At 45.2% G+C, this 23,637-nt stretch overlaps 1 protein-coding gene across 32 annotated transcripts in view; it reads right to left on the reverse strand.

Moving 5' to 3' along the window:
• Positions 1-23,637, reverse strand: part of LOC108000201 (forkhead box protein P1) — a 199,376-nt gene that overhangs the window by 13,849 nt on the left and 161,890 nt on the right. For 17 of the 32 annotated variants that reach the window (XR_009832381.1, XR_009832382.1, XM_062083784.1 and 14 more), the window contains 10 exons: positions 9,745-10,344; positions 9,370-9,432; positions 7,575-7,824; positions 6,897-7,001; positions 6,510-6,684; positions 5,186-5,372; positions 3,735-4,047; positions 3,253-3,321; positions 1,114-1,190; positions 819-920 (listed from right to left, as the gene is read on the reverse strand). Coding sequence is in view for 30 of the 32 variants with exons in the window: in XM_062083784.1 (XP_061939768.1) it covers positions 819-920; positions 1,114-1,190; positions 3,253-3,321; positions 3,735-4,047; positions 5,186-5,372; positions 6,510-6,684; positions 6,897-7,001; positions 7,575-7,824; positions 9,370-9,432; positions 9,745-10,344 (1,941 nt within the window). In the remaining 2 variants the exon portion in view is untranslated. Of the gene's footprint in view, positions 1-818; positions 921-1,113; positions 1,191-2,605; positions 2,651-3,252; positions 3,322-3,734; positions 4,048-5,185; positions 5,373-6,509; positions 6,685-6,896; positions 7,002-7,574; positions 7,825-9,369; positions 9,433-9,744; positions 10,345-23,637 lie in introns of all 32 variants that reach the window. The other 15 variants (XM_062083790.1, XM_062083787.1, XM_062083798.1 and 12 more) reach the window with 5 other exon arrangements.

The raw sequence follows: 23,637 nt of genomic DNA on the forward strand, positions 1-23,637 counted from the left end.
TGGAAATGATTCGATGGAGATCTTCTTTGAGACGAAAGTTTTAATCACGAAAGCTTACTGAAAATACTGCTGGATGGGATAGAATGTGATAGAAATCATCGTGATAGATGACAAATGAATCGCAATACGGGCGTAATATTCACATGTTACCGAATCTCCCCCTTTAAATCGGGAAAGCAACACAATTATCGTTACCAGCTCGTCTGCTCGGCACATCACTTAGCCTGTTAATTCAAATTAATACGTAAGATTATCTGAGATTCTTGAAAGCTCATCCTTTCTAGTTAAAACGCATTCAGCTTAATCTGCTCGTAAATGCAAATTGCACAACCAGTCATTTCATCTTTGTGACTTGCAATCAAACGTTGCATAACTCGAGCCACGCTGAGTTCATCCATTTAAAGGAGAAAATTATTTTAGATTTCCTAGATGCATGGTAGAGCGCGACCAATATATTTGCTATCGAATCCGAGAAGATATTTAAGATTCTACGCGCGGCTCACTTTAAATATGATATCGCGAAATCATTCGTTTCAAGACGAGATTGAACGTTCGATATTTAAATCGAGAAATGAAACATTCGTTTCGAGAGAACAGAAATGAACGATTGCTGTTATATATTCGTATTCCAAAATAATATCTTCTCAATTTGTTCTCAAAAACAAACTTCAAATTTGACACGATTGTCGTACCTTCTTTCTTCTTTTTTTTTCTTTCCTTTTTTTTTTCTATTTGTATCTTTCTATGTCCTGTTGATGTTATAAGTTTTTTTCTTTTCTTTTTTTTTTTCTTTTACTATAGTCTACTAAGAGATATACCTTCCACGTTGCTGCGTTGCGCCGGAAGTAGCAGAATGTGTTCTGGAACCAGTTGTAGATCTCGTTCAAGGTCAACTGTTTATCCGGCGACTCGATGATCGACTATCAAACAAAAAGAAGAGGAAAAAATGCGCGCGATTTGATTAAGTGTTCGAGAAATTAAATAGGGGCGTTTAATATTATCCTCACCAATTTCGAGAGTTCCTTCGAAAATTAAACCGATTAAAAGGGACGCTCAATTTGTTCGAGATCTGAATTATGATCTGAAAATATACATATCGAATGGTTCACTCACCTGTCTAATTAATGATGCATATGTAAACGGCGGTCTGACGTCGGCATTCTTGTAAAATTCCCTATTTCGTTGAATTTCTGAAATTTTAAGAATCTTCGCTTGTTTCGTTTCTCAAAAATAATGAGGAGTATGAAAAAAAAAAGAGAGAGAGATAGAGACAATTGAGAGTTACGATGATGCGTATTGACGCGGTCGAGAGTGAAAGATCATCGACATCATCTCTTTTTCAGGATGGGTTGTTGCTCGGATATACAACTAACAAGCAATGTGCTAATGATTTAAAAAAGCTTCGGGAATAATTATCCCGGGAAGCGAAAGTTTTAGAAAAGCCATTAAAAATGCTGAATGTGTTCATATTTTTGATTTTCATATCAAAATCGAGTCGCGATTATTTACACGATTCTTTCTTTGATTTTTTAGCGGTAAATTCGTGGTATAAAACTAACGAATAGACTGCGGATTTTTTTGCAAACACATCTAAATACAAATACAAGATGTTCGATCGAAAAGTATTCAAAAATTATGAAAAACCTATTTGATCAATCGAACAAAAACGAAGATCTAATTTATTTCGATCTTAAAATTAGATTAAAACGATATTGAAATTGGAAAAACTTTGAACGGTTAAAATTCCGAAGATAGTTATTTTCGATCAACGAACGAAAAACAAATCGCGAAATCTTGCTCTTCTTTTTTATTTATCACGATACGACTTCCGGTTCCCGAGATATCGTCGCGTAAAGAAAAAGATATATTTTATTTTACTTATAACAATTCGTCCTTATTGTTTACTAGCACTTCGTCACACTGACCTATCCCAATTTCTAGGCAAGCGATTCCTGGAAAAACGTAGCGTACAATTCTTAGAAGAACGTATAAGCACGCGTTTCCAGGAAAAAATGTAGGTCACCCATTCATAATTTCTGCGCTACGAAAACTTTCTTCTTATATCTTATATCTCGGCAACCCATCGAGATATCGGAATAAATCAAAAAGCGACTTCAATGTGCACGCGGTTTTCTCTATTCTGTGAATGAATTTAAAGCATTTAAATTTGTCGTATTTTTTTTTTTTTACGTGTAATAAACGAACAAAAAATAAAGACCCGCAGTCTATTAATGAAATAATAAATTAATCGTGATGTCGTTTATACGGGATTAAAAGGAATCGTTACATTTCGTGATCACATGCCAAATGAAACATATAACCGAGTAAAAAAACTATATACGACATTCTTAAAACTAGATCAAAGAATAAGCGAAAAGCGATTAGATGTTTCAAAACGCATAGAAACGAATACTTCTTGTTCATCCCTCTTTAATAGAAAATTGGGGGAGGGATGATGATCGAAGTATCCGATTCTCTATTCTAGAAAGAAAAAGGGATGAAAGGGGGTGAAAGAGAGATAAAGTTGTCCAGCATGCAAAAGGGTGCACCCTTTAAGAAAATCCTTAAAGCCACCAAAGGAGCGTGGAAAGAAGGTTGACAGTACCTTGTTGGACGTCAAGGCCAGCACGCTCCAGCATGTAGGGCAGCCCTACACGGTGGGGAGGGCGGGCAGCACAAGAAATAAGGAAACAACAGAAGCATCGGTAAGAAAAAGGTTCGAACTGGCGTACGCTGAGAATTTATTAAATTTTCTTCAATTTTTTTTTTCTTTTTTTCTTTTTTTTACTAACTTTTTTCTTTTTACTTTCTCTTTAATTCCTTCTTATTTTTCGCTTATTTCAAACTTTGTATCGTTCTTAGCACCTTTCGCTCTCTATGTACCTATTAAATTTGTCCTACGTTGCCAACAAGGTGTCGAACACTGTAGCTCACGTGACATTGTTGCTACCGTGAATGAATCTGTGCGTGTGGTAGAATAGTTTTACAATAGGAGAAAAGGCACGAGAATCAAGAGAGGACCGTAAAGAGCATTTGCTACAGGATTTTCTTTTTGTCGGGATTTATTCGACGAGAACGAGCCGGGAAATGCTTTCTAAATTAATCTTTTTTTTTTTTTTTCTTTTTTTTTGCATCGTCTAAGGCATAAATTCACTATCGTTTAACAGTGAAATTATGTACATCAGGTTAAATTAATAATAGCATTTCACAGATCGTGCGTTTCCCCCGACTGAATTTTTGTTAAATCGTTACCTTCGTTAATATCTATTCCAGATCTATCGACGGCTACTCTGCGCCTTACAGTGCCCTCGTCATACAGTCCTACGAATAGTATTCAATTTCTAAATTCACATGTCTTTCGTTTCACCTTTCTCGGGACGATATTATATCTTCATATCTCGTATATGATAAAAACTTACTTATACTTTTTTTTTTCTTTGGAAAATGGTTGTCACAAAAGAAACAATAATAATCAACAATTATCACATTAGAAAATTACTACTACTATTACTATTACTATTACTTCCGTTTATCCTAACCATTTTCCTGATTTTCCAGGTAAAACGGAAGAAACGCACAAGTTCAACAATGTCAAACACGATTTCTCGCAAATAAAATCGCAACCTTTATTAATGCCTGATCCATGAATGAAAATTACTAATTAGATATCACAGTTTAGACAGTAATCAGAACGGTAAGTAAGTGAGATTAAAGAAGAAAGGAGAAAGTCTTACCTCCTGCCAAGGAAAGCGCGGATTTATCACTGATACGTCGTCTGATGGGCCCCGCCATGCTGGGCATGGTAGGCATGGTGGGCATGCTACCAGGCATATTCGGCAACGGAGGCATCCCTGACATGTTGGACATGTTAGGGATGGGTGGCATAGGTGCTCCGGCCGAAGGTGGCAGTTGTCCACCTGCTGGTGACCTGACCGCTGACACCAAAGCGGACATCGAGACGGGAGACACTTGAGAGACACCGAAATTCGGTGGTGGCTGGCTCATCAGAGCGGTGGAGAGATTTAACTTTGGTATACTCGAGCCCGTCTGAAAAAGGAAGCGCCACGATGTGCACACGGAGAGAAGAATGGAGCCTGCGGCCATTATTTACACGGTTTCGAAGATCGTCGACCTTTTTCTTTCCTTCCCCCTCCCCCCTTCTTCGAGCGAAACCTCAAATAACAGCCGAGTTGCTATTTATTCCTCGTGTTTATTGTTTCTCCTTCTCGCGTAATCGTTGTAATCAATACTTTGATAAAGATTCGATACTCGTTCGAAAACTTGTGCACAAGTGTTTCAAGTACAGTCGATGAAAAAAAGAAAAAAGACGAAAGCACGTGGAAAATTAACCTTTAGAGCGCGTATTATAAAAACGACGGATAATAAGCAAGGAAGGAACAACGTACATTCGAATATGTTGATAGAAAATATTCGAGTGGTACAGTTTCGATATCGGAGATGATCCGTGAGCACGATGAATGAAGGGCGGGGCTCCTCTCTTTCGCGTTAAAATAATTAAGTCGGGCAGAGAGGACGAGGCACGCAGCCGCGTGGAGAGGGCTAATGCGATATTGGTATTCTCCGACTGTCGGACTTGTTAGAGGTTTTAATTAAGGCGATATAAAATCAACGAGGACCCGATGAATTATTAATGCAAACTTTATGTATAAATTAGCGAGTCTACTCGGCGGCGCGTTAAAACTGAAAACTGGCGTTGTTGTTAGCCGCGGCAAGAGAGCTCGTAAAATTCCCCGAGCGCCGTGAAAATCTGGCTTTACGACCGTCGAACGGCCCCCGATCCTACCGCAAGAGTTTACCATCCCGACACGATCGTTAGGAAACGTTTTTCCGGATTCCAAACCAGGTACAGCGGTTTCATCGATACCGAGAGCAAACATAATCCACCACCTTACGATTATTGCTATCCATTATCGTGCTCGTATCGATGACCGTGTCATTTTACAATTTACAAGTTACAATTTACTCTTACATATTGTTTCTTCGCTCGATAACTTTCGATCGAGCGTCATTGCTGACAATCACTCTGCTCTACCTCAGAGAATCCCTTCCTCGATCGCATCGAGGACGGTGTCGATTTAAAAATTACGATTAAAAAATTCACGCACGAAACGCGAAAATCCAAATTTCCGTAAATCGACGTAACGTGATCCCAACAAACACTTACCGATGACTCGGACGATTTTGGCGGTTCGGGGGAAGCCATTTGTTTCGCCACGTGCAGGTGATGCATCATAGCGGTTAACCGGTCCCGTTCCTTCTGCAACTGGATCTCCAGTTGCGAGACCACTTGCATCTGGACCCTGGCCTGCGCCGTCGATCTGTCATCCAGCGTGTGCTCCGTGTTCAAGTGTCTGAAAAAAGGAGAAAGGTCGTTGAATAAGTTACGGCTCCGTTCCCGATACGATACATCCTGTATTCCTGTATCGGGGAGAGGGGAACAACCCTCTATCCGTAGCAGATCCTTTGCTGCGGCGGCGGCCTAATCAAATTATGTCGCGAAGAATGTCGGATCGTTTACGGGAGGGTATAATCAAAGCAGCGTTGCGTTACAAAGAAACGTTTGTCTCTTCAGACCACCAATGGTGAATCTTACCCCAACGGAGGGAAAAAATGAATCGAGTTCCAAGGTGGTCGGAGAAGAGAGGGGAGCGGAGGGGATCTCCCAACGAGATTCCGTATTTAAGAATATCCGTAATCCTTCTTCGTCGCAGCAGGCCGGTGTATCGCGAGCGGCGGAAAGAGGGTGAAGAAAGCGGAAGGAGGGGGGACGAGAGCAAGATTGGTTAAGACCAAGAATACGGAAAGGTGGGGGGCGAGGGACAGAGGGACAGGGAGAAGGGGATTAGACCGAGAGGCATAACGATGCGGTCGAATGTCGTGAATATTAATGAGACAAAGGTAATTAGCGTTTTCCTTTTTTTCTCTCTCGCTCTCTCTCTCTCCGTCCTTTTTTTAAGTAACGGCTTGTTTGAGGGAGTTGGCGGCGACGAGCCGCGTGATTACTAGGGATTTTGCCGGAGACCGAGGAGGGAGGCGGATGCTACTTCTGCTTTGAAACCGATGGAGAAGGTGGTGGATGTCAATGAGATACGCTGACTCGAGCGATTTTTCTACACTTCCTCTAACCGCCCCCGCGAGCGTTGCCTTCGCCTAACTCATTCTCCACGAGGGCGAAATTGTCGACTTTATTCTTCCCGTTTCTCCCCTCTCTCTCTCTCTCTCTCTCTTTCGTTCTTCCAACGATGATTCTTGTTCCGCCCCTGCGCTGGGATTTACCTACTTTCCGATGTATATATATATATATATATACACATACCAGAGATCTCAAACTTTTCTAGGATCGATGGAATCGAAAAATATGATTCGAAATATTTTTTTATTTTGATCAAATGAATAATAAGATTAAGGGTAATCTCGATTCGGGATCTCTGGTTTTCTGGTAAAGCGATAAATAAGTTAAATGTAGTTTAAATATTTTGTGGACTCACTTAAGGAATGCTTGATAGTCTTCACAAATAACTTCACAGCCCGGCCACTTACAGACCCCATGACCGTACAGGGGATGAACCTTGTCGTTGGAGGAAACGTCCAGCGGTTTCTCGTCCAATGGAGTGGTTCCGTTCATATCCGACCGCCGACTCGACACTGTCGAATTGAGAAGTCCTGCGATAGTCCGGAAACGAACGTCGCCATTTTCCAAGTAAAAAAAGCAAAAGAAAAAGAGAAAAGAAGAACGAAAAGAATTGCGAAAGGAGTGGAAAGGGGTGGAAAGGAGCGCGAGAAAATGGGGAAAGGGAGGCGATCAAGAGAGGCGCAAAGGAAATAAATCTCGATTCTCAATCATCTCAAGATATAGGGGAAGAATTTCTGTTTACCATTGAGTCCAGCCACGGATTTTGGAACGTTCGAGTTCTGATGCGATTCCGGACCATCCGACGTGTCCGATTTCCACATTGGTAGCCCTTCGCCAGGTTGGAGACCTGTCCCAAATTATACAAATATCACGGATTAACGATCTCGGATAACAATTTCAAATGAATTGTAACAAATAACATAATAAAATTCGATGAAAATCTTCTTTCCAATCTTCTTTTCGTCGAATTCCGGCCGAGTTTGCTCGTCAACGATATTTTCGAGCGTGAAGAAAGCACAAGTGAACGAGATTCTGTCATTCTCTCGACCCCTTCGTTATTCCACCCTTCCTCTTCGCTTCCTGCACGCGCGCCAGAAAGAAAAACATCGGTGGAACGAGATCCGACGCAACCGAAACACTTCCACGCGGAAAGTTTCGCCCAGGGTGAAGTGGAAAATGAGAAAATGCGGGGATTATTCGACGGGGGATGGAAAGGAGTCGAGATTGGCCCGATGGATTATCGTTTAAATCGGGAGGGCCAGGATCGACTTACTTTCGAAAGTTGTAGCTGTTTCGCTCGTTGTAACCGTTGTCTCCAATTGTTGTGAATGTAACGCGATATTAAAAAAGGATAATTTTTTAAAAAACACAGAGGACGCGAAGAGATTCGTAAGGGATTGAGAACACTTTCTGCACTTACCCGAAGAAGGATTGTGACCCTGAAGACCCAGACCCTGTTGAAGAAGATATTGGCTCTGCGTGATCTGCAGTTGCTGTATCAGACGTTGCTGTTGAAGCGCCAATTGCTGAAGCGGGGCGGACGCCTTCTTCTTGTCCGCCGTTTGCAACAGATGCGTCTGCTGGATCACGTTCAACTGCAACTGTTCCTGCAGTTGCTGTATCGCCTGCTCCAGCTTCTTCCTACCCAGCTCGGCGAACTGGTGTTGATGCTGCAAATATTTCGATTTCGAACAGCCGTCCAAATTTGCCCGTCCAAATCTCTCGGGATCGGGATTCACACACGGGATAATTCCGACACAATTCTCGGGAAATGAGAAAGTTCTCGTCTTCGAAATTTGCGCGAGGAGAGAGAAGGAGAGGAGAAAAAACCGAGGGGATGGAAAAGTTGCATATCTTGACGCTGCTGAATAAATCCGAGACGCGGATAATTCGCAGGGCGAGGCAAGAAGAAGACAACAGGGGGCAGTTGATGGGTAGCCAGAAGACAAACAACGAGACACAACGGCTGATGGCGATGCTTAATTGCTTACCTCATCCCCTCCAAAGTTCATTCCCCTTCTTCCCTAAGCCTGGAGGATATTTTAAAACAAACCCACCGAAGTAGACGCCCCTTATAATATCATAGAACGAACGAGAGAATCGCGCGATTAACGAGACAGAACGAGATTTCTTTCTTCTTCCTTCCTTTCTTTCTTTTTTTCTTTCTTTTTCTTTTTTTTTTCTTATCGAAATCGAATTTCCTTTTTCCACCTCTCTTTTCTACGCGCGTCGCGTATCGTGGAATCGGGGAATCGCGACGATAATGATCAAAGAACGTTAAATTCTCTGTAATTAAGATGGTCTTTCGCACGAGCTCTCGCGCAATAATCTGTTCGAGTGGACTGTCTAAATTTGTAGAGTAAAGGACACCGGTCAGACCATGCCGCTAAATAAATATTTGATGCCTCCATCGAAGCTATCGAGCTTGTATGCGAAACCGGCAATATGTATTTGCGTTAAAACGTCCTTTGTGCTGTTTACGGGAGACGTGTAAGAACAAATCTACGTGAATATATATTAATATTTCAATGATATTAAAAAATTTTCTAATATCCTCACCGGATATAACCGGGATATATGTATAATTGCAGAAGAGTATAATTTCTTTCGGAAGACGATAGATTGGAAATTAACGACACTGTTTGCTGAGCATCGAAATTCCCAGCCCCGGTGGATAAAATTTTCGAACCGTTAGAATTCCTCGACGATGGAAAAGTTGAAGAGCAAAAAAGAGAAAAAAGAATCTCGATAATTCGACGTAGGAACGTGATGAAAATTATAAAATGTTTGGGAACTGAAAATAGTTTCAGGAGAGACGTTTACGCGAGAATGCGACGGAGGAGGAACAGCTCGAGACACATTCTTTCAGGCGGTTGTTGTCCTTAAAAAGATTGTCCGAATGTTTGTACAAGTGTTGCAAAGGACGAAGAAGGGAAGAAAGAGGAAGGTATCCCATCAAACGGACGCTTTTTATAATTAAAATTATCAATGGGCGTGGGAGGGTGATAAAAGGCGGTCTGTTTACCCGCCGGAGTATCTGAAAAATGTTTAACTTATGCCAAGATGCAATGCTTGCTCGATGAAAAGGACAAACTTCGCTAATGTACTCTTTGGAGAAGCGGCACAATAAACTGGAAAGAATTGAGCAACGAAACCCGAGATTCCTTCGCTTCGTATTCTTCAACAGCGAGGATTCAAAGAATAGAGATACTTACGTCTTTCAGGGACGAAAAGTAGCCGAATCGTTCCTGATTGGACGCATGTTCCGACGAGGAATCCTGTAAAGAATATTATCGATTCGATACGTCAATGATAGTAATTATATTTGTATACGCGATACGATAAAATATGATAATCGTAAAATTATATATTCAACATTCAATAACCTACAACACCGTGATCCAAATCCTTCCCACCTATGCCAATCCAGTTCCGAAATGAAATTCTCAATTTCTTTCACCTTCTGACAAATAAATCGTAGAAATCGTATTTATCTATCTAAAATACTTCTTCATCTCGGAAGAAATCATCGCTTATCAGACATTTGATTCCCAAATCATTGTAATCGATCTTACAAAACATAACGATACCTGATGGTGTTGCTGTTGTTGCTGTTGTAAGTAGAGCGAGTGTTGCTGCATGAAGGATTGCAGTTGGGTGGGGCTGAGTATGTGTTGTTGCAGCAGTTGTTGCATCTGGTGGATGCCGCTAGCCGGGCTGATCATCATCTGCGAGGGATTTTGCGAAGGTGGTGCCCCTGGCGGCCCTCCCGGCGGGGGACCCTGCGAAGGATTTGGCGGCGAACCCCTCTGAGGGGCCTGCGGACTCTGATGAGGACTCGGTTGGGGACCAGGCGCCCCCGAGCTCGGCTGTTGCGATTGCTGCGTGATGATAGGCTGCTTTTGCTGGGTCATGGGTGCTGCTGTCACTGCGTGCCCAGCGGGACTGAGTTTTCCATTGCTCTGATACTCGATCGTGAGCTCCTGTTGCTGCTGCTGCTGCTGTTGCTGTTGCTGCGTTGGCTGCGATTGTTCCGTCACGCCACCACCTATCTCGTTCCGGTTGTTCTCACGGTTACGGACCGACAGTCGATCTCGATCTCGATTCTCGCGCTCTCTCGACGAGGGGACAGTGTCGCGCGGTTGCTGTTGCTGTTGTTGCTGCTTCAGGGCTGCAAACAGCGAAGTAGCCTGCAATACGAAAATGAAGATCGAGAGCTCGATCAAAGTCGGTTGCGAGCTAAATTCCTAAATTCTTTTTTCTTTTCTTTTCTTTTTCCATGACAAAGCTCATTAATTTATTAATTTCTATCTCTATCTTTTGGCAACACATAAAAAAAAAAAAAAGAAGAAGAAAAATGTTCGGATTAATTTAAACTCGGTACTCGTTTAACAACGAGATAAAGGAGTTTCTGTTTTGGCGACACCCGGTGCTCGCGCAAAGTCAAACGCGAGATAACAAGAAGGGGTTGTTGGAGAGACGGTTGTTGCAAGGGACGAGAAGAAGCCGGGCGAGAACGAAAAGAGGGAAGAAGAAGCCCCGGGGCGGAATATTCATGATATAAATGCCGTGTAATGTGCGCGCGTTAAACTTCCACCGTGTTTTGAGCAATATTGATCTTATCTAATGGTATTCGAGCCCGAGACGTTTTGGTATCCTCTCATCATCATTGGCTTGCTTCGGGAGAGAACACCGAACGAAGAAGGAAAACTCGCTGTTGTTTGAATCGCGCCGACTCCACGCTCTCCTTTCCTCCTTGTTTACGTAGCGAGATTTGTTTTATTAAGTTCTATCATCAAGTAGATTGCGGAGTGTAAAAGCGGAACACTGCGTTGCCCCCCTCCCCTCCCCTCCCTTCTCCCAATTTCCCCTCGAAATTCTTCCAGAGAAGGACGAGTTAATTCCATAGATAGATAGAAACGATGAAAACCAATTTTTCATTTTTCTTTTTTTTCATTCATTCGACGCGGAAAGAATATCAAGCATCGTATTCAAAGACCAATAATGACTAGGCTTATTCTTTCCTCTCCTCTTAATCGTGTTTGCAGAAGCGTCTCGCGGAACTTCGACTTGTTTGTCAATTGGTACGGGATATCTTTCATCGATTCCTCGAAACGACCAATTCCTCAAACAATACCTCTACAATACATCGACCAGCCTGCCTGCCTGCCTGTTTAGAATGCCCGCTTCGAAACCTGCGTTTCCGCGTGGCGTGGAGGTTCCCTCGAGGAGCGGAACGACCGACGACGCACGATGAATCCTGAAAACTCGCGATCGAAGGTCGGTCTTCGCGTGGACCACGCGCGCGCCTACTATTCGTCGAATAGTACGAACCGCGCGAGAGAGGCAGAAAGAGAGAAGGAAAGAGACGGAGCCTCGTCAGAGATAAATTTAAAATGGATTCCTCTTTATTTCTCTCTCTCTTTTTTCCTCCTTGCTTCTTGTTCACTCGTTTCGAGCGAACGGAAAGTCGGCCTAGCGATTGTTTCTCCGAGCGTGAAAAGCGTGTGTCTCTCTTGGTCGGATCCCGAGGTCCTATGCTAATCTTATTTGTGTACGATTACGTATGTTTATAACATGCAAAGAAAGTCCCGAGCGGGGGAGGCGCAGGACGCGTTATCAGTGTTTAGTCAGGAATGGCGACGTTCCGTCTCCGAAGCGTTCGGAAGCGTGAGCGTGGGCGGAAAGGAAAAAACGGTGTCGTGGAAAAACAGAGGAGGAAGAAATCGCCGCATGAAAATCCATCCGACTCTTCTCAGGAAAAAGCGGCGCAAAGTCGACTCCGCTCTCGGATACTCGAACCTCGATTTCTCGCGCTTCGTTCTCGAATTCTCTGAATTCTCTGAACGGAGAGGCGAAATTTCGCGAATTTTTCGAAACGTCCCCGAGGAGTCGGCTGGGTCATCTTGGAAGAAAAAACAATAAGGAAGGATTCGAGAGGCGAGGAGCGCGAGCGACAGGGCCGTTTACTCAACGAAATTAACGAGAAGCAACGATCGGCAGGAGGTTTTAATCCACTTTAGCCGGAGAGACGCGCAGCCCCGGCTAGATCGCGATCCTTTAATTCGCTAATTAATACCGAGTCGGCTGATATTCTCTCTTTCTCTCTCTCTCTCTCACCCACCGTTCTCTCACCAGTTCTAAGAGAAGAAACGAAGAATCTTGAACGTTGAACGAAGCGTCGTGTCACCCTGGGTGAAAGGGGGTGGGAAAAAAAATCGCGGAGGAGCCGAGTCGAGGGTGGGTTGGGAGGCCACGAAAAAAATGGGGGCCAACCGAGGGGGAGGGGGCAAAGAGGGTAACGACGATGAAGCTCGACGTGTGTACACGACCGGGGCCAAAGGAAAAAAATATAAGGGTACGGAAAGAATGAAAGTATAAGAGCCGACGTTGAAGGGCCATCGACTACAGATAAGAGGGACTCCTAAGACTCTTTTAAGAAAAGGTTAAATAAAGGTCGGGGAGCCGCGCTTGTTGTTGGCTGTTCAGATTCCTTCGACCCCTTTCCTCCCCACCCTAGGACCTGGTAACGCCACTTATTTGAATCCCGAAGCCTCCTTCGACTTCAGCCCCGTGCTACTGCTACGTGGTCTTCTTCGTCTCGCCAGACCTTCATATCTTTTATATATTAGAATTTTCACCAACCATCCACCCGCTTCCACCGAGCTTCCACCACGTCTTTTCCCATGTACATATACATATATATAGATATTTCTTGCTCCTTTTCTCTCTGTTTACTGTTTGGATTTATTCCAAACTCCCCTCGCCTCTCTCTATCTCACTGTGTCTCGAAAGAACCGAGAGAACCCTGATGGTATACCCTTCGCCTGTATATATGAGTTCTCTCCTCCCTTGATCCTCCTTCCTTCCTTCCTTCCTTCCTTCCTTCCTTCGATTTTCGTCTTTATACTTTCCACTTCCCCTCCCCTCCGTCCTCGAGCAGACCCTTCCATCCTCCCGCTTCTTTCTTCCGCTTCATCTGTCTTTGAAAAGCATCGAAACTATCGGTGGCTGAGCGGCGCAAGGCCGCTCCCATGCTCGTGACTCAGCCGGAGGAGATTTCGTGAAATACGCGACAGCGTGACGCGAGTGTCATCTCGATGGCGAGAAGGAGGCTATCGAGGATTCGCGACACGAGTCGAAAAGTAATTTCCTCGCAAGCTGGAAGGAAACGTCTCGAAGGAAGGTGGGATAGGGGACGGAAGATTCGCGTTCGGGACACCGGGACATTCGATCAATCGGGAGGCGGCTCGATGGAAATCGATACGGCATAGCGGATGCTCGACTCGTTACGTTGCCACGGTGCCCCGAATGTTTATTTAGCGTCGTTTTATACGCGCCAATTAAACTGCACGCACAGAGAGTTTTAGCCTCGAACGTCATCGGGACACTTGTTACAGGGGGGGAGGAAAAAAAATACAGGAGAGAAAAAAAAAGACAAAGGGAGGGGAAAAAAAAGAGGGAGAGTTGTCCGGGGGAAAAAATTCGGCGATTTGCACTGTCGATCCGTTTATTCCACAAATCCGAATCGGATTTACCTTCTAGCTTTTTCTCGCATTCCATATTGAACATCCCTTTTGGATCTGTTAACCGTGATATTTTCATAGCCGCGATACGCCATAGCGGGAATATTCTATTATGTATGTATTGATTAAAATTCCCGTTCGGATCTCTGTGCACAGTACCGGGAGAGAGCTCCATGTTTGATTGATTTTTAACATCGTAATACCTGTGCACCGAACACAGTTGAAATTCCTTCTTCGCAACGTTCGATCATGTGAAATCGTGGCCCCGTGAAAAAAGAAGAGAGAGAAAGAGAGAAAAAATTCTACCCGCCTTTTATCTATTTTCCTCGCTTTCGCGATCAAGTTCATCATCAGAAGTGAAATTCCTTCCACTCCTTTTGGAACGAACTCTTAAATCGATTAAGGTCAGAAATGATACATAAATGTATCCGTTTTCAGGAGGAAGATGAAGGATCGATGGAAACGGATGGAACCACCGACTGGGGTACAAAACAAGGGGTTCTCCTCCTCCTGTCTTTCGTTTCGTATTCACGTCGAGGGCCAATCAGAGACGCGTCTCTTTACACCCGCCTCCTGTTGACGTTTGTCATAATATTTTAATATTAAATCGCGTTACGGACCAGCCATGCGTTCGCATAATCAGACGTTACTCCGTGGCCGTTTATATACGCGCCTCCTGTAAGTCTACTCGGCGAGAGGAACCTGGGCCGCGTGTGAACAACGCGCACCTAACAGGGGAAAACGAAAGAGAGAGAGAGAGAGAGAGAGAGTAAGAGCGTAAGGGCGAGGAAGGACGAGACACGAGGAGAAGGAGTGCTACTCGTCACCCCCTCGCATTTCCACGGCGAAATGTGGAATACAAATTACTCTGAAAAGTCCCTATTTCCCGCCTCCGTTTTCGCCATCACTCGCCGCACACGCAGCCCCTATGAATTCGCCGAATAATTCGGAATTAGGGAAACTAACGCGTGTCTCTTTGGACGCTGACGAGCCTCGCTGAAACACGCGAGACTTCCTCCCTCCCCTTCGTCCGATCCTATCGCCGATTACCTTGTACATCGTCGCGCGATTTCGAAGTTCGGACACGTTTGAAAGTTCTGACGACGAGTTATTCTTCTCGTCTTGGATATAAGGAACGAGAGAGTGAAGTAGAAAGGAAGGAGGTCGAGATAGATACAGATGAAAATAAATCGGAAACGGAGGATTGATAAATTTTTAAGGGGGTACACCTTAGGGAGAGGATTGCAACGTTCTATGGAAACGTGGATGTCCAGCAATGGTCCACCGTCGACTTGACGTTCGAAAAGGATCCTGCAATATTGAAAGGAATTAACGATTCCAGGAACGTCTGGCGGGCGAGCCGGTCCAGCGACTAGGAAGAGGACCATAGAAAAGAGAAAAGGGTGAGCAAGCCCAGGGCGGGGGTGGTAGTAGGTTTCCTGGGACGACTCGGTAACCAGCTGGAATATTTGGAAAATGGCTAGAACCAAGCGGACGGAATGTCTCTGGTCTCCATCGTTAACGGCCTGTGTACATTATAGATGGTCCCGTGATTGGTTCGTCAGCCTCTCAAAAACTCGAGCTCCTATCGTCGTAACCGTCGTCCTCCTCTTTTCACTTGGTGTTGTTACCTGGTCCCTCGATCCCCATCCTCCCTCCCTCTTTCGTAGGTTCATTTTAGTCGGTCTGAACCGTTCACCCCTCCCTCCCCATCCTGCTGCCTTTCATCCCGAACTCCGTCTCTCTCCGATCGTCGATTGACAATGTACAGAGGCGGCCTTTCACGGGTATCAATTAGTAGAATCCGCTCGTTGCCGCACGATCGCCTCCGATAGCGTCGCTCTCTTCTATCTTCTGTCAATTCGACTGCTCGATCTAATAAAGGGAGAGATCGTCCCTATCGATGAATTTTTCATTATACCAATTCAAACTCTCCTCCGTATTGAATGTTGTTCGAATTGAAATTTTCTTTCTTTCTTTCTTTCTTTCTTTCTTTCCTTTTTTCTTGAGGGGAAAGAATAATTCTTGAGAGAGGAGAATGATCCAAGCAATTTTTCGAAAAAGCATCGAGGAAAACATTGTGGAACAGGTCTCAGGCGAACGTGGATATTCCAAAAAAAAAAGAAAAGAAAGAAATGAGAGCAGGAACGCTGTTGTGAAAAACGATCGCGTGTGAACGGAACCCGGAACAGGAGGAAACAAAGATTGCCGGGCATTATGCAAGGTAAACGTTGCCAGAAGTATATACCCTTTCCCGTAGGTATCCGCTGTCTGTATGTACAAGAATTAACGCATAGAGGTTGGGAGTGTCGCAGCTGGATAGGCGAGATACAGAAGGTCGAGAAGGGGAGGAAGGGGAGGGTGTCCAGAGGCAGAGAGCGCGTGGCGAAAGAGCACGAGAAAGGGGAGGGATGGATGGAAAATTGGGGAGAGATCGGCGGAGGGTGAGAACGAGAACGGATAACAGAGGAAGCTGGGACAGAGGGTGCATCGAAGAGAGTAATTTCGGCATTCTGCGGGTTTGCTTACATCCACCGGTTCAGCGATTTTCGTTACGCGTGCACCGGTTTAACGTGCACCGTTGTTTCTCCACGCGATACAGCAAGAATTTTTCCTTCCCCCTCCCCCTCCCCTCTCTTTTTCTCCACCGCATCAATCCCGATATATCCTCCCCTCCCTTAATTCTATTCCTTCGAAATTGAATAAATCTGTGTTTTTCCTCGATACTACGCGGAATTATCGGAACAATATAGTATTTTGTTCAGGATTATTCAATTTCATGCTCAATCGAGGCAAACGTTATTCCATTATCCTTCCTCTGGCCTCGTTTCCCGATAGCTCCTATTCCCTCTCTTTCTCCCCTTCATCCCCTCGATGACAAGCGGCGATAAAACGCGAAATATTTTGTTTCATCTCCCTCCCCGGTACAGGTCTAACTTTCGCCATTAGCCGGCCCCCGTCCCTCTCTTCTCTTTCTCTCCCGGGGGCGAAATTTCCGACTTGGCCCGTCGAAGAAAATGAAATAAAGGATGTATCTGTTTGGCGGAGCCCATAATTTCCCTGTTTCTTGACCCCCATCTTCCACCGTCAGCGGGGGCAGCGGCGTTGCAAGCCTGTGGGCCACGAGTCGTTAATGAAAATCAAACAACGGAAAAATTACATCCACTTGGTGGTAAGCGGCGTCCCACTCTTTTCTACCCTTGAGACTTTACAGGAGGAAAGAGTGGATAAGAGAGGGAGGGGGGAGGAGGGGGTTGCGAGTGGAGAACGGTTTTTGCCTTAGTCAGCTTTTCCTTTTCTCCACTGCATCAGCGGGCCCGGCAAGGTTTGTACTCGGATAATCGCGCTATTCTTTCCTCGTGGCTTCTTCTCTCCGTCTTCCCGCCATTAATCATCTCTCGCGTGTCCCACGCGGGAGGAAAGAGAAAAGAAAAAAAAAATGGAGAAGAAATTACGAGGGTTGCGGCTGTTTTCCAGAAGAGGTTCTCTTCGATTTTAAATCGAACTCGCCCGAAACGAAGACGAGGAGAGAGACTCGTTTCATCCTCCACGATAGTAGCCACGAAACGATGCATCGTGTCGTTTTTCTCTCGGACGTTGCGCAAACAATTCTGAGATAGGGGTCGAAGTGGGTAAACGTTCGAGAAGAATTCTCCTCGGAGGAGAGGGGAAGTGATGAGCGATGGTAAATTAATATCGACGCCCTTTATACACGAAAGAGAGGAAGACACGTCTGGATAAACGACGCCTGTTTTCTTAGAACAATCTTCGAGGTTCCATTGTGCCGGAAGCTGGGTGTCTAGCATCCTTAGGCAATCACCGTATAATCTGTTGGCGGCGGCGCGCCATGTTTTACTTTCGTTCCGGTTAATAATTCAGTATCAATTAGTGGCCGGTTGAATTATGAAAGGATCTTTCTTCGTTCCCCGACGTTCCACCTCGTGGATTTCGTTGCTTCTTTGCCAGATACCGAAAAACAGAAGAAGGTAAATCTCGCCCGCGTCTCGAAGTCTTCGTTTACCCGTTGCGTTATTAATCGCGGCAGCCAACATTGACGGGAAACTCTTACGGGAATTCTTAAACCTCCCCCCTCGCCCCTGAAAAATAGGAAGAAACAGGAACACGGGATAATGACAGGAGGTCACGATCCGTGGATCATCGATGCCATCGTTCTCACGGATTCTCAGTTGTCTTTTCGAGAGAGAGAGAGAGAGAGAGAGAGAGAGAGAGAGAAAAAGAGGTAGGAAGAGGAGAAGAAAGAAGAGGAAAGGAAGTGGAAGGCGGTGAATAATGGAAAGTAGCGAATTCCTTTTCTGCCAGTCGCGGCCAGACGAGCTCCATTAAAGGTCCCTAAATCCCCGACGTACTCCGCCCCCTCGCGCTGCGCGACTCTCCCTCTTCCCACCCTCTTGGTCCCCCTTCGTACATGGACGGATCATGACCAAGCATACGGGCGTTCGCTTTTGCTCGTAGACGCATATTTATTCGCAGTCCATTTTGGTTTGTTTGCACAAACGGGAGAGAGTCCGTCAGGCCGACGTCGGACCTCTGTTCTCCGCCTCTGCCACCACTGGTCGCCTCGTCTACCCCCGTTGCTTTTTTTCTTCCTTCCTCTCTTTCTTCCTTTCTTTTTCCACCATCTCTCGCCGCTTTTGCATTCCTACGCCTCTCTGCTCACTTCCGGTGCTCCACCAGCGAGTATTGCGAGGAGGGTGATCGTCACCCTCGCCCCGGATATCTTGTTTCTTTCCCTCAACTTTCTCGCCCCTCGTCTCTCTAAACTTTATTTCACCATTCTCTCGATACGTCCGAGGATTAAGATCCTCTTTGTTTCAACAACAACGATATATTCTTTGCAATCGTTGCAAAATTAATCGTTCCTTCGAAAAGAATTTCAAGTAATTCTTGATATTCTTAGAAAAAAGGGAATTTGTCGTGACGAGGATTATTAAGAGGCTCTCCATCCAAGTCGGAGGCTAAGGCATCGAATGAAATCGCGGTTAAAAATTATACGGTATTACTCAAGCCTCCTCCCCTCTCCCTCTCCCTCTCCCCGGAAACGAGCAGTTCCACTGATGATACAATTAAGTCCGGCAACAGCAGATTTCTCGACTCGGAAAATTATCCGATATTTTTCATGCGGACGCCGCGAGGGTAGGCCGACGAGGGGATGGTCGAAAAGGGGTGAGAAAAATGCAAGGTTGTTCGGGGCTCGGGAATTAGGAGGAGGAAATATCCAAGAAAATGTAAGACGACTTTTAAACGGAGAGAGGGTGGCTCTGCTTGTTCCACTAATGAAAGGTTGCGACGTGAACCGATGGATCAAGCTGGCTTGATTCATCGCGAGAATAAAGCTCGCTGATTAACACGGAGAAATTTTACGTTGTGATAAAAATACTGCGCAGTTTTCGACGAGAATGATCCATTCTTATTGCATCTTCCCCGATAAAAAGATGATGAAACCTCGATTCGACTCGAGAGAAGATTCCACGGTTTAGTTTACATTCATTCGTCGCGTTCACCCCTTCTCTTGCCACCTTAGCGCGCTCGATTCTTCTCCTCCCTCTCTCTTATAATATCGGCATTAATATTCAAGACGGCGAACGAAATGAATATTAAACACAGTAATCGTTTTAACTCTAGTCCGGTGATAATGTTCGGACCTGGCCGCGAACACACCCGCATCATGCTCTCTCTCCTCCCCACGGCCAATTTTCCACGCTGAATTTCTCTTTACGATCCTGCGCTCGATCAATTAAATTACCGTTGAATTTTGCCAATTTCGCGAAAAAACAATTCGCGCGCAGCATATTTAACGCCAACTTCTCGCGCGGTGTGGCGAACCATGGGGAGGGAAGATTTCCCAGGCCAAGAATTTCCATCGGCACGGTTTCGAGTAAATCACGTCTCTCGGCGGGAAGTCGAGGAAAAAGGAAGCGGTGGAGAGGAAAGGAAGCTGGTTCCCTGTTTTTCCTCGCTAATTCGACGAGAATCGCGCGATAGGAGGAGGAGGAGGTGGAGGAGAAGCATGGTCGCGAGACGAAGCTAGGAGAGGCTTCCTTCCACGGTACACGAAAGCCACATTTGTATTCAGTGGGCGCTGCCGAGGAATCCGGGGGGGAGGAAGGGTGCGCTCTAAGATCGCGGCGGATGAGGTGCTTTAAAAAGAGAAAAGGAGTAAACGCGAATGGCGCGAAGCTCGAGGGTGAAAAATCAGAAGAAGAAGAAGGAGAAGGAGAAGAAGAAGAAAAGGTACCATCGCGACACCCTTTCGAACAACGGAGATGTTGAGACGACGGTGACGAAGAGCGGGCAAGTGGTTGAAGGGTGGGTTAGACTCGCTGCAGCCGCGATCCCGCATATTTCACATGCAGGGTGCCTGTTTTGCTTGGCCCCGGCAATATTATTACCATATTTTTCACATAATGCGGCCGCGTGTATGTCTCTTTATTTCACGCGAGACCAACCTCTCCCTCCTCTCCCCCTCGACCATCCTCCGCCACGTCAAACGAGAGATCGAATCCGGATTCTTTTTTTTAACGTCTTATCATTCATTGCTCGCGCCGCTGCTTTTTATGGAGGGGTTACAAGCGTCGCGGACAACCACGATGAAAAGTTTATACGTCGAGGTTTCGACTTCCATAGGAGAAGGGACAGATTTCTTGAAAATCTTCACTTTCAGGAATGAGAGAAAGAGGATTGCTTGGAGGAGGAGAAGTACGAAGTTTGGTTGGATGATCATTAATTTTAATTTTTATCCCGATCGATGGAATATAAGTCACTGCGAATTTTCCGTTCCGTGTAAACTCGATTAAAGAACATGAAATATGTATGTACCCTGGGCGAACAAATTATAAGGAACACACCCCTGGAACAATGTTAGATATTCGTGCGCTATTTCGTTCTATACTTGTTCAAAGCTTGCAGGACCGCACCCTGTAAACACTGTTAAACTTTGTTTCATAAGAGTCACTCGTTTCGCTCGGGAGGATAAAAAAGCTTCAATTTTTTCTCTCTCTCTCTCTCTATCCGACTCGTTGGATCGTGTGTGTTTGGTCGAGTATCACATTGTTAATATCAAACGTTGGTCAACAAAATGTCCAAGTTTTCATGAAACATTTCATGTCGATAGAACGATTACAATTTTCTCTCTCTCTCTCTCTTTCTCTCTCGCTCATTGTTCATGCTTTTTCGTAGGGAAATTTTTCAATTCGAAATATCTAAGTTTGCTATAGATGTTAAAAAAAGAAAGAAAAGAAAAGAAAAGAAAAGAAAAGAGAAAAAGAAAAGAACGAGGCTATCTTTATTTAATATCATCGACGTAAAAATCTGGCGGTGCGCGAGTTATGAGAAACGGGGTGGCAAGGAACGATCGAGAAACACCGTCCCTTACCACCTCGGAGGGAGAAGGGCCGCACCTCGAGAAACATTTTTCTCCGCGAAAGAGGGTCAAATAAAATTTTAGAGTCGTCGAGAGCTGTCGATACGATCGGGGAGAGACGACGACGACGCGACGCTGCGGAACGCTCCGCTTTTCAATACAAAAGGGCTGTGTATCCGAAAACTACTACCGGCTCACCCCCTTCTTTCTTCCTTCCCGTGGTACAACGCGCGGGACCTATTCGTGTGTAGATTCCAGAAAATTATAGCCGATAAAGAAACAAATTCCGTATTCCGTCGAACCGAGGCGTTATAAACATTATTCCGCTTGTACCAACCCCTTTTCCCAACCCAGAGGAATCCAGTTCCTTCCACCCCCTTCCCGGAATACGATTTTCCATTATTCCAAAGCGAGTAATAAACAATGCGGATCCACCGTATGTATACATATATATATGTATGTATATTTCCAAGCGATTAGAGGCAGCTCGCCAAGAGATTCGTTTTCGGGGGAGTTTACGCGTCCAATGAAAAATTCAACGACAATATTCGATCTCGTCTTATTAAATTCGTTTCGCAAGCATCGTTTCTTCTTCCATTCTAATTAATTTTTGGCAACGTAGATTAACGAATTGTATATCTATATATATCTATATAAAGAGGAATGTAATTTCGCCAATGATCCCTGTAGAATCGTACGAATTGGAAATAGAATAGATCGGGAACAATGGTACGGAGGGGCAAAGGGGAAGAGCGAGCAAACAAGCAGAAACTGTTAATACGAAGAATCGGGCGAAAATTCCGCGTTGCATACAAGTTCGGCAATGTGGGTCGGATTGTTTGTACAAATCGGCCGCGTTTCTCCGCGCTTGTACACACTTATGTACACTGTCGATCCGCGTGCTCGTCTCGCACGAGGCGCAGGAACCGAGGCGGGGTTCGTGGGCGTTGAAGACTCGCATATGGCCGTCTTTCTTTCTTCCTCGTTCGTTCGCGTCCTCCATCCACGGCCCAAGACCAAGCCACTCTATGTAAATAGTTGTGTAACGCGGTACGAGAGGCATTAAATAAATAATAGCCGTGCCACGGTTCATGAAGTTGAAAGGAGAGCGCCGCCCCGTCGAGAGCAGATGTGTCAACATTCGTCCTGACTCGTCGCCTCTTCCCTCATTTTTATCCTCTCTCTCTCCTCTCTTCCTCCTCTTCCTTTATCCTTCCTCTCCCTCATCGCGGTTGGTGACACACTCCTCCGCGATTTTTTTCACCGTTCGCGTTTCTTTCAAAGTCTCGCATCCTCGTAGGCGTGTTAACGGTCGACTTAGCTCTGCTGAGACGCGCGGCTAAGATTCGCGATAATCGCAGAGTATTCAATACGAGTATTTCCTTATTATTACTATTATTATTATTATTTCATTTCCTTCGCGAGCAAGGGTCGAGAATTGAAGGCGTGAAAGGTCCAAAGTGAAAAATGTCCATGTGCCGGGGAAAGTGTACGATCACGAATGACCGTGACAGAGTGGCGCGACCATTTCGAGAGTTCTAATACCTCGTAGAGACGCTTGCTCGCAGATTCCATAAGGGGGCAGTTTATATGCAGGCTACGGATGGGTCAGCATAGGGGAGATATATATTTTTCAATATAACTCGCGCCGCCGGTAAGGGTCGCGAGAATCGTCCAAGAGAGTGGAAGTCGGCGTTATTTTTTATCTTTATTAGATTGCAGGGTATCCGTTAGTTGAGGTTCGACGTGCTACGGACGAACGTGCATGAATATCAAGTGCCACGGTAACACGTGGCACATTTTATCGTCTTTCCACTCCGCCTGGCTGTATCCTTTGGTCGAGTCGCCACACTGTGTCCTCCGCCATCCCCTGTTCCCATGCAGGGGATGAATAAGTAGAACTTACGTATAAAGGATAATCGTTCCTTCCGTAATAATCTTCCCTACCTCTCCATTCTTTCTTCATCTTTTTCCATCAGATCGGATCGATACCATTTAAATATTTCAATTGTTCAACATTTTCTTTTTTCTTCAACGAAAATTATTTCGTCCGATATCCTCGTAACTCTTCTCTCTCCCCTTCCTCTCCCTCCCCCCACGATTATAAACGCGTATCCACGCGATTTATAAGGAGATAAGAGTTTTCCTCGAATCGACGTTTTTCCTGCAATTTATAGCCGAGCCGGCTCAAAGGAAGATCGCATCGACGCGACGAGGAGGAGCGTTTGTTCGTTGGCGAAAGAGCTCAAACAAGAAGAGCGCAAAGCAGGATGTTTGTTTGAAGGTCCGTTAATGTCGCGGTGTGTATTGTTTACCGTATAACCGCTCTCGTCCCCTTCCCTTTCCCCTTCCTCTCCCGCCCCCTCCCCCACCCCCACTCCCGGAGTTATTCGAAGTTTGTCGATATTGAAAGAACTCGAAGCGCGGCGGTATCGTTCTTTGAAAAATACTCAAGGTAAACTCGCGTGTTGATTGTATGTTCAGCCCGTGAGAGTGCTCGTGTGTAAAGAGCGCCGCGCGGCCTCGCTGGAATTTCCAGGATGCTACATCGACTCCATCGAAGCCACTTTCGTAAC

Source organism: Apis cerana, linkage group LG13 (genome assembly GCF_029169275.1).
Source record: "Apis cerana isolate GH-2021 linkage group LG13, AcerK_1.0, whole genome shotgun sequence".
Lineage (NCBI taxonomy): Eukaryota > Metazoa > Arthropoda > Insecta > Hymenoptera > Apidae > Apis > Apis cerana.